The sequence below is a fragment of the Antechinus flavipes genome, chromosome 2 (genome assembly GCF_016432865.1).
Source record: "Antechinus flavipes isolate AdamAnt ecotype Samford, QLD, Australia chromosome 2, AdamAnt_v2, whole genome shotgun sequence".
Lineage (NCBI taxonomy): Eukaryota > Metazoa > Chordata > Mammalia > Dasyuromorphia > Dasyuridae > Antechinus > Antechinus flavipes.
This window is the reverse complement of record NC_067399.1, coordinates 454952492-454969966: the sequence shown is the minus strand read 5'-3', so window position 1 is coordinate 454969966 and position 17475 is coordinate 454952492. Positions and strand designations below refer to the sequence as shown.

Sequence of the window (17475 nt, the reverse complement as noted above, 5' to 3'; positions counted from 1 at the left end):
TTAAGTCACAATAAATTTTGCTATTTAAAAAAAAAACTCACCATCCAACAAATCAGTCCTTTTCCTATAACTTAAGTGTCCCATCCCTCAAAACAAAGAATTTTTAAAAGGGGAAGGGGAAACATAGCTGATCAAAAATCAAGGTAAATATCTTCTTCACTCAAAGTCCCATACTTCTTCATATAAAGGAAGAAGTTATATTCTCATCATTCTTCTTCAAAGTCACAACATTCAGTTTTGATTTTTTCCCCTTTATTTGCATTGCCATAGTCATTGGGTATATTGTTTTCCTGGTTCTGCTAACTTCACTCTGAATTAGTTCACATATGTCTTCAGATGTATTTCTCTGTTGTTTGTATTCATCATTACACAGTACCATTCCATCACATTCAAGTACCCCAATTTGCTTAAGAGATGGACACTTACTTTATAAAAACAGAATTTAAGACATTTCTTAATTATCATGGATTCTAGGAAATGGCTAACTCCCGCCTCCAAAATCTGTGATTACCCTGACTGAGGAAGGTATCTTCTCCTCAGGTGCAAATCACATGCTCTCCATGCCTTAGTATATAATTGACAGTAATTAAGCTTCTGTGAGGACCGCAGAGCAAGGACACTTATTCTAGAGTAGACTCCCAGCTTTGAATGTCCAGTTCAATGAGGGTCCTATTTACAGAACATTATATCCGGAGTCAGAGGAAATGAAATTCTAATCCCACTTGTGTCAAAAACTGCCTTGTGACCTTAGGCAAGTCATGATCTCCCTCGCTCTTAGTTTTGAAAATTGAACAAGGAGAACCTCTGAGATCCTTTCCATTTCCAGAACATCACTCTGATCCTCTGATCCCTAGTAGGCCTGTATGAAGCTTGTGCTATGCTTGGGATAGAGAACCAGGGTCCTTTCTAGGCCACTATCAGCCATATAAATAACACTTCAGTGGACTCAGGACCTGCTCAAGGCTATTTGAATTTCCTTCTGAATGCTTTGCAACTTCAGACTAATTTGCAAGTCTCTCCTCTCTCCCTTAGGTCTAAGACCAGGAACTGAATATGGCATTGGAGTATCAGCAGTGAAGGATGATAAGGAAAGCAATCCTGCTACCATCAATGCAGCCACAGGTAAGGAGAAATAGTGATTATGACCCATATTTCTATAGTCGTATAGGGTTTAGTAAGCTCTTTCCTTCAAACCATTCTGTGACAGAGTTAATGCAGGTATTATTGTCCCTAATTAATATGTGAGTTAAGTATTCTCAGGAAGGTGAAGAGTTTTTGCTAAAGCCTAACATTCAGGAGTGGCACTTTCAGAATTCGGATCCAAATTTTATAACTGTGGGTAATACATAACAGCGTTTCCTCTACCAATACATACATTCCATCCCCTCAAGATTTTATTAATCATTGACTTCCACCAAAATAAATTCTGTGGTAGCCAGCTCTCTTGTCCACACTTAGCTAGGAAGGTCCCTGGACAGCAGAGATAGATCTATTTTTGAAACCCAAAACACTAATCTCTACTAATAAGGCTTTGAGTACACAGAATCACCTTCACACCACCAGGAGATATCAAAATAAAGAGGTCCATTTCCACAATTATGTGATGACATAATAGTTCATATTTATATTCACTTTCTAATTTTTTAAATGCTGATCTTTCACTAAATGGACTGTATAGTCTGCTCTGCTATTTAAGACAAGTAACACTGTTCCCTTGATTTTTTTCCACTATGAATCTTTAATCTGAATAAGATAATTCCTTCCACATTAGAATGTAAAAGTATTACAAGAAGGTATTATTTTTAATTTTTTTTGTATATGCCCAAAACCTAACACAATGACTATAAGGAGATATTTAAGAAATGTCAACATGGTACTTTGTGTAGCACTTAGTAGGGACTTAATATTTGTAGTATGCTTGATAAGTATAAGAAGCACTTGACAGATGTCAGCACAGAGCTTGGTATATAATATGTACTTAATATAATGTTTTGGGTCAGCTAAATGGCACAATGGATGGGCCTGAAGTCAGGAAGAATGACTTATTAAATTTAATTCTAGTGTTAAGACACTTATTAGCTGTGTGAACCCTGGCCAAGTCACTTAACCCTGTTTGCCTCAGATCCTTATATATAAAATGAGCTGGAGAAGGACATGACAAACTACTCCCACATCTTGACCAAAAAATTCTTAAATGGGATAATAAAGATTGAAAACAAACAAATGGTGGGATTAATTGATGAATTGATTCTCTTATTTCCCTAGTACTTCTTACCTAAAGGACAATGGGAGAGAAATAGCCAATGGATAGTATGGCAAATAGATTCAACCCAGATAGGCAGCTTCTCAACAACAGAAGGTTTGATTATTGTTCTTGCATCTCTCCTATAGATATAGATGCTCCAAAGGACCTTCAGATTTCAGAACCTACCGAAACCACCTTGCCCCTACTCTGGAGCCGACCTGTGGCCAAGTTTGAACGATACCGCCTGACCTATAGCTCTTCCACAGGACAGCATAAAGAAGTCCAATTACCAGCAGATACCACCTCTTATGTTCTGAGAGATTTGAATCCTGGTACTGAATATGCCATCCAACTCGTGGTTGAGAAAGGACGACACAAGAGCAAGCCAGCCCGTGTGAAAGGTTCAACAGGTAAGTCACAGCACAGCAAGGTTCTATATAAGTCCATTCATTCACACAAATTTTCTCCCATCTCCAAGAGTCTGACAATGTGCTATTTTATTAAGAGGATTTAAAAAGTTTTTTCTTCTTCATTATACAAACTCTACTGAGAACAAACAAAGAACTTCTTCTTTTCCTAGTCATATTCCATGCACCCAATCTGATATATTTTTCTTTCCTTTGGCATCAATGGCTGTTTAAATGAACCACTTTACATTAATTATTGCTTTCTCAGGAAATGTGCCTACCTCATGTTATGATTCTTAATGTGTGATTTTCAAAAGTTTCTAGCTAATGAATTCTCATTTTTCTTTCCTCTCCCCAGAAGCCACGTATTAATTGCCTTTTTAAATTATCTTTCTCTCTCTTTTTAAAGAAGCCCAAGAGGTTGGTGGTAATCCTTTGGATATCTTTTTTTTTTCTGCCACTATTCTCATTGCAGGTTTCTTTCTTTTCTCCAGGATCATCATAACAGAACTGCCTTTTCCTTTTAATCCCTCCCTCAGTAGTTAAAAAAGATGAGGACAATTTTTGTAGATTAATCATGTGAGAACTGCTGACATATTTCACCAGTAGTGACAAAAATATTGAAGTGTATATTAAATCACAAAAACCAGAGACTTCTAGTAATTTCTATGTGGATAATGTGTTCCTATCAAATTAGAATACATCACTATCTTTAGAGTTTTAATGATAATAGGTTTTCATTTTTAATATAATTTAGGTTAGCCTTATTGAGTTTCCTATCATTCATTTAATGATATGGCTATGGCAAAAGGGGTAAGTAAATAGTGCCTGGTGCATAATAGGTGATCAATTAATTATTTGCCTTGAACTTTCAACTTGTTGACACACTGAAGGCAGTTAGACAAACACACAACACTTATCATGTCTTGAGTACAACTTAAGACTGAACATACCAAAGGCAGAATATTTGGCATGAATAAGGCTAAGGGAAGTCAAAAAGCATGGTATTGTAAAAAGGGCACTGGATTTAGTGTTGGAAGACCTGAGTTCAAAGTTAAATACTGCTGTTTTGTTGTCTATATGATTTTAAGCAAGTTCTTTCTGCCTGTCTGTTCCATGATCTCTTCATCTCTAAAATGAGGGACAGGGAGGACAGCTATATACTGAGAATACTCCCTGAGGTACCTTCCTACTCAGTATTCTCTTATCCTTTCATCCAAAAGAAGAAAATCAGTGTAGGTGAATGAAATGAGAAGTTCCTTGTAAGAGATGGCATTTGAGTGCATTCTTAAAGAATGGAGGAGGTTTGAATTATCGAGAAATGGGTTGGGGGCAGGTAACTAAATCTGAAGGAGCATACTGAAAAGATTAGCATACTGAAAATATTTGTGTAAATTAGACTGAATATGTGTCATTTTTAAGTATTCTTGAACCAACATCCCACTTACTTATCTAGGAAGAAATAATTAGAATTACTTTCGTAAGTTTGGCTTGTGGGAGTTTAAGGGTCATTCCTAAGTTTAAGAAGGATAATGAAGGAGAGGTAGTTTGGTATAATAGAATAAGCTTAGGGTCTGTTGTCTGAGAATTTGGAATCCATATAGCAGCCCTGCTGCATTGCTGCCTCTGTGATTAAGTTATTTTACTTCCTCTGGCACTTCATTTGTAAAATGAAAAGGACATAGTGAAATTGGCATTTGCTTTGGAATAAGAGGACTTGGGTTCAAAACTCATCCCTGAGGCTTATTACCCACATATGATTTTGGATAAATTCTCATCTTCCCTGAGTTTTATATCTCCATTCTTATGTTTCTCCTTTATTTTGACAATTGCTGTATATAATAGTCACAGAGAAACAAATTGAGGTGAAGAGGGAAAAGGGAAAGAGAAAAAGGAAAAAGGGTGTGGAAAGAGAGAAAGAATACATGTTTCAGCCCAGAATTCATCATAAAACAACTTGTTTCACCTGGTTCCTTCCTCCTTTTCCATTCTTCTTATTCTCCTTACCCCTCCTCCTTACTCTAAGCTATACCTTACTTCCTTCCACAGACCCTATGAGTCAATGACACTGGCCTTTTTACTGTTTCTTTCACAAAATTCTCCATCTTCTAACAGCATTTTCTCTGTCTGTTTCCCCATGCCTGGAACACACTCATCTCTGACTCCTACCTTCTCTGGCTTCCTTCAAGTCTCAACTGAAAAATCTACCTATAGCAAGAACCTCTTCCCAATTTGTTAATGTTGTGACTTTCCTCTGATATTCCCCCCAATTTATTCTCTGTATCTGTTGTTTGTATATAGGTTGTTGTTTGTTGTTTTTGGTTTTTTGCCTATCCTCCATTAGACTGTAAACTATTTGAGAGCAGTCATCCTGTTCTGACTTTTTTTGTATCCTCAAAATTTATCATGGTGCCTGGCAGAGTAGACATTTAATAAATGCTGTTTGACTGGATGTGCAAAAATACTAACATTAGCTCATTCCATGCTCTATGACCTTGACCTCAGCAGAACCAAGAAAGGGGACCTATTAAATAGGAACACAAGCTGCTCTGTATTTCCTTCTGGGTACTCTTGACTTTTACCCAGCCTTTTTAAATCCTGAAAGCACGATTTTAATATGGTTCAAGGAAACCATATTAAAGTTCAAGTTCCTTTCACATCTGATATATTTCTTTCTAACTACAAAGTCTCAGAGACCTGGCTTCTTAAATTCAAGTTTGCTATAACCTATAGCTTTCCATTATTTAGAAAAAGATAGAAATTTTGACTAATATCCTTTGCTACCTGTTCTCCTTTCCCTTTCAGAGCATATGGGTAAGGATCTGGGGTTATGATTTCATTGATCAATGAATCTTACTAAAAAAAGAGAGAGAGAGAGAGAGAGAGAGAGAAATAATATTTCACAGCATTTACTTTTTCCCTTTGGAAACCTATTAAAAAGCTGATTTCATTTTCTATAAGTCTAAGTAATGGAAACCCCCAGATAACTACAAATTTCATTGTAATCAATAGTTCCCAACTTATTTTTCCTCCCGGGCCTTTTAGAGCAGACTAGCTGAAAGGGAAACAAGGTGTCTATACTGATCTGAATCTCTCATCACCCTGCTGGTAGATTGGTAGATTTAAGATATTCAGAGAAATGGCCAAGAGACAGAAATCAATAAATATTTCTTGAACATGGGCAAGGGTGCTATGGCAGATTCAAAAGTAGAAGATTATATGTTCCCTAGCCATTAAAAGCTTATAGGAGAATGAAGGTGAGGAATTAGAAGAAAGAAAAAGGGAAAATGAGAAAGGATAAAGATAGCATGGTAAAATCACAGAAATAATGCCTAAACTTACAGTCCAGAGAGATCCAGGTTTCCTTCCCACCTCCAATACTTAGCAGATATATGACCTTGGACAACATTTTTTTATCTCATTGAGCCTAAGTTTCCTTCAGCTATAAAATGGGACAATAGTAGTAGCATTATTTATTTTATATAATTATTGCAAGATTCATAAGCGGGGAAAGGAAGTATATATAAAGTATTATGCAAGCTCTTAAGCGCCATATAAAGGTTAATTATTATCACTATCATTATGGAAAAAAGATAAAAAAGCAAAAAATTTAATCGTTTTACCCAAAAAAGTAAATAATCAGTAGTTGAATATATCTTGACAGCAGAATTACTTCTTTTCATTTCAGTGTTCTGAAGTAAGTAGCAGGATGTTAAGCTGAAAAATAACATACCTGTCTATATAATTATGAATTGCTTTATCAGGTTGTTGAGGAGATGACTTTCAAGGTGGTCTGGCTTTGGTAATTCAGAAGCTCTAAAACCAATAGTGAACTGACACTCTGACAAAGGAGGCATGGGTCAGAGGACATCTCTATCTGCATGGTTTAAATATTTAAGAATGGCCTATGATGTGCCAGACACTGTGATAGGTGCTGGAAACCCAAAGGCAATGACAAAATGATAATCTCCATCCTCAAAGAGCTAACATCCTACTAGAGGAAAACATCCAATGCACTGAGAAGTCAACATAAAATGTGTACAAAGCACAAATGCAAAGTAAATTAGGAAAATAGTTTGTTGTTGTTAAGTTGTGTGTATAGTATGGGCTAGCTCCCTGGAGGGCTTTAGGGTCAGCCAGAGTCAGGACAAATTAAAGTCCTTGGTCTTTAGGGGAGAAGTAAAGGAGGCAGGCAAGCTGCCAGGAGGCTTGCCAAAGATATGTCTCCTGGTTTCTGAAGTCTGGAGTCACCAACCTCTCTCTTCCTCATCCTGCCTGCTGCCAAGTCACTGTCCCTTCCCTCACTCCACCCTACCCCTCCCAATCCTTGCCTACAATTATCTTACTCCCAAATATTCAGCAAGCCCCAAAGGTGAGGAGAGCCATGATCCAAATATATGCTAATAGAGTCATTATCTCACATCAAATAGATAACTAGCCTTAAATGCTCTGCGGTCTCAGATTCAAATACACCAATTCCAAGTTTCAGTCCTCTACAGTTGTGTCCAAAACCTGTAACCCCATTTTAGGATACTCTTGGCAAAGATGATGGAGTGTGCTTTGCCATTTCCTTCTCCAGCTCATTTTGCAGATGAGAAACTGTGTCAAATCGAATTAAGTGACTTATCCAGGGTCACACGCCACACAGCTAGTAAGTGTCTAAAGTCATATTTGAACTCAGGAAGATATCTTCTTGATTCCAATCCCACTGGTTTATCTGCTGTACCTAGGAAAATTGAGTGGGAGACACAAAAAAATACAGGAGGTCACAAAAGACCTCATATTAGAGGAAGCACCTGAGCTGGACTTTGAAGTGACCTAGAGATTTTCATAGGCAAAGGCAAGAAGAGTAGAATATCCTCAGCAGGGCGGGAAGCCTGTGTCCATGCCACCTCAAATTCATGTCTCTGTTGTCCAAATCACTGTTGTCTTCCTAAATAAAATTTAAAAGATAGAGAGGAACAATATTCATTTTTGAGTATGTCTGAAAAAGCTTATAAAATAAAACAATAAGAAACCAAAAAGAAAACAAATTTGCTCACTAGCAATGGCGGTTTGGGAGGAGGCAGGTCATACCCAGAGCTCTCAGGCATTGTGTTCCTCAGGCAGGAATTAGTCAAATTGCAGAGTCTTCTCTGTCAAGCATAACATCAACCTTGCTGGAGGAAGTTGGTAGTGATGGACAGCATCTGCAAATAAAGCAATAGAGAGAGTAGACATACTGTGTCACAGCTACCCTTTGGATACATGCTTCTGCCTTGACATTACAACAAATTTTATGGATACTGCATTTGATTACATCCAATACCAAAACAGGAAGTTAATTAGTCAACATATATTAAGTGCCTACTATATATTAGGTGTTGTGCTAAAGATTATGGAGATGCAAAGAAAAGCTCTCATTGAGAGTATCTTAACAGGGAAGACAACATGTGAAAAACTACATACAAGATAAAACATAGAGAGGATAAATTGGAAATTATCTCAAGGGAAGACATCAGAAATAATGGAGTTCAAGAAATATTTCTTGTAGAAGGTAGAATTTTAGCTGAGATTTTGAGGGAAATCCAAGAAAGCCAGGAGAAATAGGAGAGGAGGGAGAAAATTCTGGGTGTGGGGATCTCTGTCCATTATGATAATACTGAAAGGAAGGAGATGAGTGATGTGTTTTGTCCTAAGAACAACACAGAGGCCAGTATCAGTGGGCAGTAGAGATATGAAACCTAAGAAATCTGGAAAGTTAGAAGGGGGCAAGATTAGGTTACAAAGGACTTTGAATGTCAGGGGATTTTATATTGTATCCTAGAGGTGATAGGGAACCATTGGAGTTTATTGAATATGGAGGGAGGTGCAGTGGCTTTTTTCTTGGTTATACCAAGATTAAAATGTTCCCAACTGGTACAGACCACTGAAAATATTCTGTTCTATTATTCCTCTTGACTTTCTTTTGGTCTGGGTCAAATAGTAGGGGAGAAGGCCTTAGGAATCCTCAAGAGTTTTCACTCTTACTGTACACCATTATTGTACCCTGGAGGTGATTTTTTTATAAGACCATAACATAATAGAATTGTAGCTGAAAGGGATCTCAGAAGTCATCTAAGCCCAACCTACAGATTTTATAGTTGAGGAAATGAAAATAACAGAGAGATTAAATAATTTACCAAGAGTCATTCAGGTATTAAGTATCTGAGGTGGATTATGAACACAAATCTGTTTTTTTTCTTCTGATAGAATCTGTAATTTATGATACACTATGATATGATTTTCTTTCTTTAAAAAAATTAATATCTTTTAACATCACTTTCATTCTTCCTATGTTTGTCCTCCTTTCCCACTCAAAGAACCATTCTTTATATAATATTTTTTTTAAAGAAGGAGAAAGTAATTCAGCAAAATTAGCCAACCCATTAGTCAATTTTACAATATAACCAATGTTCTACATCATAGTCCCCTATCTTTTCATAGAAGAGTGGGAGATGCTTTGGTACATTCCTATATCTCTTCTTAAGGAGCAACTTTGAGCAGTTCCATTACCTAGCATCAAGTTGTGTTTCATAGTTGTTGATGATATTCTATTTACATTGTTGCAGTCACTATGTATGTTGTTTTGCTACTTTTACTTCGCCTCCTTTCCTACAGGTGTTTCCATACCCCTTATGTTTTTTCAAATTCTTCACTCTTTACAATGCAAAAAAAACTATCCTTTCTTTCTTTAGCTGAGAGGAATCTGATTCTTCTCAGATATCCAGCCATTGGTGAAAATCACTTCTCACAAATAAGAATGGGTTCTAATAAGCCTAAAAGGCAAATGTTCTTGGAAGTCTCACCCCAACTCATAAACCCATAGTATAAATACAAAACTATAGAAAAATCTTTCAGGGACATCCCCAAGAAAGGCTCTTTTCATTGAGAAATGCCAAGTAGTCCATTGTCAAAGAACCATACAACACAAAGAAAACATTTTGCCCAAAGGGTAGGAAGCACACAGATATGGGATTCATGATTGGAATGTCAATAACCTCAGACTTGTTTGTTTTTCCCTATCAAGAATATTATCTGTTACTAATTATAATTGAGCTGGACATAACTCTGTTAGCTACTTCAATGTTATCTGCCTTTTTATTTAAATTATACTATCTTGCCACATTTCCCTTTCCCTATTATTTTTTCTTAGTTATTTTATATAATTATACATTCATTCACTTTATAATACCTTTTACCCATTCCTCTGCCATTTGCTTCATCAGTCCTTCTAGCACTTTATCCTGCTTGCTTTTATCTCTTTGATCATGACTATTAGGTAATGGAGTTCTGCAGGCTAACCCACTTTTTATTGTTCTCAAAGGCCAATGATAAGAGTGATTTCCAAACCATTAAGTCATTGCCAAGCACAAATTATTTACTTCCAAAAAGGCACAAAATAAGATATAAGGCATCAAAAATAAATTCCAATTCTAACACTAAATGACTTTTTGTGATAGATATTTATTCCAGTCGTTGTCATCTTAGTGTGTGTGTGTGTTGTGTGTGTGTGTTTTGTGTGTAATATATATATATACTATTTTGTTTTAAAATGGCAAGGATTCTCCATTTATATAAAAAAAGGGAAGAGAACATGGAAACCATATAATCCGGTTTCCTTATTTTACAAGTCAGGTTTCTTTGGGGTTTCCATCTAAAGTTCCTTTTGAGACAATCTTTGTGGCAAAAAAACATAAGTGTGGGTGGGGGATGGAGGGTAAAGGGAACATAATTTAAACATAAACACACAGTACTCAGAGTAGGTGATATAATTAAGAGATTGAATTCTGTTTTTGCATCTATTTCTTTTGTCTCTATCTCAATTTCTTTATCTCTATATATCTGCCCTTTAATTTTCCTCTGTTTCTGTCTGTCTGTCTGTCTCTGTGTTTTTATTCACTTTGGTCTTTGTCTCTTTCTCCCCTTGTATATGTATCTGTCTTTCCATTTATCTCTTAGTCTTTCTCAAGATCTCTCTGCTTCCCATTGATTTGTATCTAAAAAGAAAAGTCCTTAAGTTTTAAGGAAATCATGTTACTATCATTATTAAGAATTATTAAATAGCAAATATTAAGTCACAATAGCAAAAGCAGGGTTCACTCAAAGCCTTTTTCAACCCAGTCAGACCTGTTAGAGCTTGCACTTCATGAGTAATCTTAGTAAAACCAAAGCTGCCTTAATTATGCTGAAAGGAAGCTTTTATTATTTTGTGGATACCACAAATAACCAAAGGAAATCCTCTGGCACATTGAATATATCTGCTTTTTGGAATATTTTTGGAAGGAAAATGATCAAGCACTACACACATTATGGAGGGAGAGATATGTCCTAGGGGCAATTATGCCCCCACTTGTGAAATCCTGTATCCACTGTAAAACAGTATGCCATGAAATTAAGTCCTTGTACTCCATAAAGGAAGAGCTGGGCATGACTATGTGAGGCAATTTGAATAAGGGAAAGTGACAGAAAGAAAAAAAAATTGTCTATCAAGAATAGAAATGTCTAACTTTCCCTGCCTTACTTCTCCACTAATTTTCCCTTCAGGGGCAGAGAGTGTTGTTTGCCTGGTAGCAAAGAGTGCTATTCAAATAAGTACCTGTGATCTGATATTTAAAATTCCTTTAACTGGTACCAAAACCATTACTAAGAAATAAGTCTTAAAATTCAATTGCTGTCAGGAAATAGATCACACTGATTTCAGTCATCTAACATTTATAAAGTACCTACTATGTTCAATATTTTAATGCTGGGTCTAGAGAAAATTTAAAAAAAAAAACAGGCTCTTGCTTTAGAAGTGGTAGAAACCTATGTGATCATGTAATTTACTATTCTTATTTTCCAAATGAGGAAACTGAAGTCCAGGAAGTTTAAGGGATTTTGCCTAAAGTCTCTGAGCCAGAAACCAACAAAACTTGATTACAAACCCAGTTCTCTGACCTCTAAATTGAGTTCACACTGCTCTTGATTCATTGCTGAGATTAAGTTTAGTAGTTAAGGGAAAGATTGGAAAAAAGTGAAGAGGAAACTAAGATTAAGTAAGGATAGGAGGGTTCATATTCAGCTATTTCACTATTTTGCATGTTACTATCCCTACTCTGATTTTTATTTTACCCAGGTAAATTTTACTACTCTTTCAACATTGTAAGCAATGTAATTGCAAGCATAACCAGAAGGAGACTTGGAGCCAAGAGACAAAAAAGTATACCTACCTTATAGGGATATGGGGAAAATTAAATGATATAACATAGGACAAAGCTGTGCAAACTTTTAAAATGCTATGTAAATGCTAGCTCTTAAACTCAGCTTCTGACACTACTTAGCTTGTGTGATCATGAGCAAGTCATGTAACCTCTTCTTGCTTTGGTACTCTTTCCCAGAGTTATTGTAAGAATTATAAGAATTAAGTTATTGTAAGCATCAAATAATAATTGTAAAGCACTTAGCACAATGTCTGGCAATTCTAAGCATTATTTAATTATTGTTTTTTGTAGTTTTCATCTTTACATTAATATACATTACAACTCTCCTATTCCATATTAGAGATCTTTTAAGTCATCACGGCTTAAGATAAGAAATATATAAGTTAGTAGTTCTTGAAGAATAGATGTGCTTCTGTGAGCCAGAAGTTAAGGGCCTTCTAGTTTAGGACTAGGATTTGGTCAAGCTTACATTCCTTTGGTGTTGACTTTGAAAATCAGGGTCATTTGCATATAATGACCACTGTAACTTTAGGGGAGCTATGCCTAAAAAATTTTCAATACTTATATAAAGATAATTATGAGCATTTAAATTCTATCTTCTAACCAGGTTAAGTCATAGGGAAACAACTTTTCTAGGCAGAAAAGTTTAGATTTGATCAATTCACTCATACAGATGAAATGGTTTCATATAGAAAAGCACTCACAGTATTGTTTTCTGATTTCTCTACTTCATCTTTGTTAATGATTTAACTGCTGACTTTCTGTCCTTCAGAAGAAGAACCAGAGTTCGCAAACCTTACCGTGACAGATGTTAGCTGGGATACACTCAAACTCAACTGGATGGCAGCGGATGGGGCTTATGACAGCTTTGTCATTCAGGTGCAGGAGGCTAACAAATTGGAAGAGGTTCAGAATCTTACAGTGTCTGGCAGTCTGAGAACTGTGAATATCACAGGCCTCCAAGCTGCCACCCCCTATAGAATCACCATCTATGGAGTGATTCAGACCTACAGAACACATCCCCTTTCTGCTGAAACTTCTACAGGTATTTTTTCATTTACCACCTCACCTACTTAGTCCTTCAACAAGTGTATCTCTGGCAAGTTCCATCTAAGAACTGTTTAAATTCTATTTAAGGACTCAGGTTGATCCAATGGGACTAGTATTGAAAATGTGGTTTCTTCAATCCTCTACCCTTACAGATATAATAACATTTACCACTCAACAATTTACTGTTTTCTTTATTTAGGTATTAAATTTACACATGTCATAGCAATAAGAAATAATTTCTTCTAGCTAGGAAACTAATTGCTCATTTCAGTTCTCACCCAACTTGTTATACTGCTAAACTCTTTTTAGGAAGCCATGACAAGAAAGGAAAACAAAATAATTGGGAAGAATTGTGTTTCCCTGAACATAATGTTAAAGATCTCCTTGAGTGGTTCAGATGTTTACTTTAGTTTGCAATTTGAATACTAAGCTAACTATCTGTTTTTCTTCAGAAGAAACTCCTAAACTGGCAGAGTTAACAGTGACAGAAGTTAGCTGGGATTCTCTCAGACTCAACTGGACCACCACTGATGGGGATTATGAGAACTTTGTCATTCAGGTGCAAGAAGCTAACCGGAATCTTAACATCCCAGGAGAACTGAGATCTGTGCATGTGACTGGGCTCACACCTGCTACCCTTTATAGAATCACCATCCATGGAGTGATTCGGGGTTTTAGCACACACCCTCTTTCTATTCAAGCCATCACAGGTATCCTGGACTCACTAATTCACTTAACATTCTTTGCTTTTATTCTTAAAGGACAACTGTGATTTGGGATTAGGTGGACCCTAAGCATTTTGTCTTTGACTTATGCCCAACATTCTGCTTCCTTAGGTGACCTTTACTGAATTATCTCTTTCTCTCCCTTTTCTAATGTTCCTTTATTTGGATAATTTAGGATAGAGTGATAATTACCCATTAACTTAGTATAAAATTACATATGCTCCTCCTCTTCAGAAATAGGGCAACTTTCTCCCCCAAGCCATTGCTGAAGATTAGTCTCAAAGGGGAGGGACTCAGGCTCCATTGAGAGTTTAAGACAATTTCTAACTTGAGGAAAAAGCCTTCGGGGTTCTAAGAGCTGGGAGGTGATAACAAAGCAATAAAAACCATAAAAGTCTGCACTATTTATCTACCTGGAATGGGAGTTGGAAGCAAATCATTAAAAGCTTTCCATTCTTAGCTTTAGAGAATTAGAGTGCTTAATTTTTGCTGACTATTATATGTTAAGGATCAGCATACACACCCCAAAAAAGGAAGATTCATTTAGCCTTAGACCTGAATCTGTGGACTTGTGTGGATTTGCCATTAACTCAATAATTCTCTGTCCTCCTTCAGAAGAGGTCCCAGAACTGGGGAACCTCACAGTGGCCAAAGTTAGCTGGGATTCCCTCAAACTCAACTGGACAGCAGCTGATGGGGCTTATGAGATCTTTGTCATTAAGGTGCAGGAGTCTAACAATCTGGAGGAAGCCCAGAATCTCACAGTTTCTGGCAAACTTCAGTCTGCTGATGTTCTTGGCCTCCAGGCTGAAACCCCTTACACTGTTACTTTGTATGGTGTGATCAGGAACTTCACCACTGAACCCCTTTCTGCTGAAGCCACCACAGGTACCTAAGAGTTTCCTGTTCTCACAGTTGCCCATTCCAATGATACAATCATAAATCAGTCTATAATTAGGATAGATAGAGACATCCAAAGTTTTAGGGTATTCCTCAGTTTCCACTTTGAAGCAAGATTGTAGGCAAACTTTGCGATGAAACTTTTTCTTCTTAATCATTAATCATGGAACTCTGCTTGCTCTCTTTCCATTCCATGGCTTTTTTTCTTGCAAAGTTTCCTACCATTCTCTTTGGGAAATCTATTCATCTTCCCAAAAAGAATCCAAGGCTCTTTCTTAGAGAAAATTCTAACTAGTCGGTGAATTTAAAGAGTTATATTCTGTCATGATATCAATTGAATTTGCTGAGAGAATCGAGCACACATTCAGATTTCCTCTGAAAATGTAAAGTATAATCTATTGTCTAAAGTCAGTGACTTATTTGGGATCAAAGGACCTTTAGAAGAAGAAAAGCTGAGCTTTTAAAACAAATGCAATTTTTCCCTAACTTAAATTCCAGTTTGCATTTATACCCCATTATTTCCTAAATGCAGTTACAATTTAACATTTAAATACATGTTTTCATGTTTGTAATATCATGTCTTTTTGAGATTATTCTCAGGAACTCTCAGGAATTCTCAGGAAAAAATGTCCCCTAGCAGACCATGCCCTAGTTCCTTTCAATAACTTTTCAAATTTGAATAACTAACTAGCTCTCTGTCCTTATTTAGAAGAGGCACCTAAGCTCAGAAGCTTAACAATTTCAGAAATTACCTGGAATGCCTTCACACTCAATTGGACTATGGTAAATGGGCCCTACAAGAACTTTGTCATTTGGGTGCAAGAAGTTAATCACCCTGAAGAAATGCACAATCTCACTGTGGCTAGTGTATTGAACTCTATGCAAGTGACAGGTCTCAAGCCAGCCACTCCTTATAAAATCACCATCATTGGTGTGATCAGAGACTATCACACTGAGCCCCTTTCAGCTGAAGCCTCCACAGGTACTTCCTTTTAAATTCCTCAAACTTGGGTAATATAGCCTTAAAGAGGTAGATTTATTTTTCTTTCAAGAAAGAAAGAAATCTGAAGTTGTTTATAGGTTTGCTTTGGCTTTGGACAAAGCATTCTCTACGTGATGCATATTTATAAACATTCTCCTAAACCTCTCTGAGGCAGCTACCTGGAGTTAGAAAGATCAAATCTGTCCTCAGACATTTAATAGCTTTGTGACTCTGGGCAAACCAATTAACCTCTATTCATCTCACTTTACTTGTCTATTAAAACAAACAGTTTGTTTTAATAGACAAACTATAGCACTTACCCCTCCCCAAGTCAGGGTAAGGATCAATTAAAACAGAATTGTAAAGTGACCTCAGTTTCCTTATTAAAAAAAAAAAAAATAACACCTACATCTTTGGATTGCGGTAAGGATCACACAAAATAGAATTGTAAAGTGCTTAGCACAGTGTTAAGATACTAAGTACTCTCTTACTGTTAGCTGCTGCTGTTATCATTATTTAATAAGCAGTAGAAACTAAATCAAATTGCCTTAAATTGCTAAGGAGAATCTTAACTTGGTATTTCTCAGCAAAATTCCAAACTCTATTCGAAGTTATGTGAAGAAAGAGCTCAAAGCAATCAGTGAACATTGGATCAAGGCCATCTCTGCCCAAAAGCTTATGAGACAAATCCTAATTTTTGTCATTTTGTACAAATCAGTTTTGCAAACAGGTTTTTTATATAAATTAATGGATGCCAATGTCAGAAACAAAATGTGTTCTCTAAAGTAAAGGATCAGATCTTACAGTGCCATCCCAAATTACTGAAAAGATCCCTCATAAGAACACAAATTAGAATGACTCACTGTTCTGCCCTTTCCCAATCAGGGCTACTGTACATCTAATTTCAAATCCCTATAGAAAATGGCTCTATAAGAAAGAGAGGGTACCAGATTTAAATATATCATCAAAAAAACAAAACTAAACAAAACTGAAAACTGGACCTCCATCTATCAGACTGTAGGACTTTTCAAAAAGCATGGAAATGATACCATTTGAGGATAGGCTGAAGGAAATGGGGATATTTCTAGAGAAGATATGGGGGAGAACTAATTATTTAAACACTTGAAGGATTATTACAATGAAGTAAAAGTAGCATGGAAAACAGTGTTTGCTTTGATGTATTAAAAAACTTTTTAAAAGCATCTCAATCGTCCGAACTCCCTAATAAAGGAAGAAGGTTGCCTCAGAAAATAGTAGGCTCTCCATTGGGTCTTCATGCAGTAGATAGATGAACATTGAGGAGATTCATTGTTGTAAAATGCATTCTTATTTAAATATGAGTCTGACTTGATAACCTCTCAAGTCCCTTCCAGCTTAAAGATTCTATGGTTCTATAACATTTATGTGACTGACTAAATGGTTCTCTGTCCTTCTTCAGAGGAGCTCCCTAAACTGGGAGAGTTAACTGTGACAAATGTTAGCTGGGATGCCCTCAGACTCAACTGGACTACAGCAGAGGAAGCCTATGACAGCTTTGTCATTAAAGTGCAGGAAGCTAACAAGTTGGAAGAGATTCAAAATCTCACAGTGTCCGGCAGCCTGAGAACTGTGGATATCACAGGCCTCCAAGCTGCCACTCCTTATAGAATCACCATCTATGGGGTAATTCAGAACTACAGAACAAGTTCCCTTTCAGCTGAAGCTTCCACAGGTACCTTTTTTCTCAATAAATTGTTCTACTTCTTCCTTTTAGGCAGGGTCAAGCAAAACATCTCTCCTCTTCCAGCTGTGTATATGATTTCAAGCAATTCTCTCAGCTTTGGCTTAAAGCTTTTTGGCAAGTTCTAAGATCTGAGTGGGAGAGCCATGCTTTTAATATGTCCTGAGGAAGTTGTAACTGCAAGGAGGATAAAAAAGGAGGCATGATACTTTTTGACTTCTGGAT

The 17475-nt window shown here is 36.6% G+C and overlaps 1 protein-coding gene and 1 long non-coding RNA gene across 3 annotated transcripts in view; one reads left to right on the top strand and one right to left on the bottom strand.

Moving 5' to 3' along the window:
* TNC (tenascin C) overlaps positions 1-17475 on the top strand; it is a 731463-nt gene that overhangs the window by 680053 nt on the left and 33935 nt on the right. For both annotated transcript variants that reach the window (XM_051979516.1, XM_051979515.1), the window contains 7 exons: positions 1033-1122; positions 2392-2655; positions 12646-12918; positions 13376-13633; positions 14264-14536; positions 15258-15530; positions 16969-17241. In XM_051979516.1, coding sequence (XP_051835476.1) covers positions 1033-1122; positions 2392-2655; positions 12646-12918; positions 13376-13633; positions 14264-14536; positions 15258-15530; positions 16969-17241 — 1704 coding nt within the window. The remainder of the gene's footprint in view (positions 1-1032; positions 1123-2391; positions 2656-12645; positions 12919-13375; positions 13634-14263; positions 14537-15257; positions 15531-16968; positions 17242-17475) is intronic.
* On the bottom strand, positions 6110-7832 carry LOC127550513 (uncharacterized). The gene is made up of 2 exons (XR_007950878.1): positions 7695-7832; positions 6110-7585 (listed from the first exon to the last, which is right to left on the bottom strand). It is a non-coding gene; the product is annotated as an uncharacterized LOC127550513 (long non-coding RNA).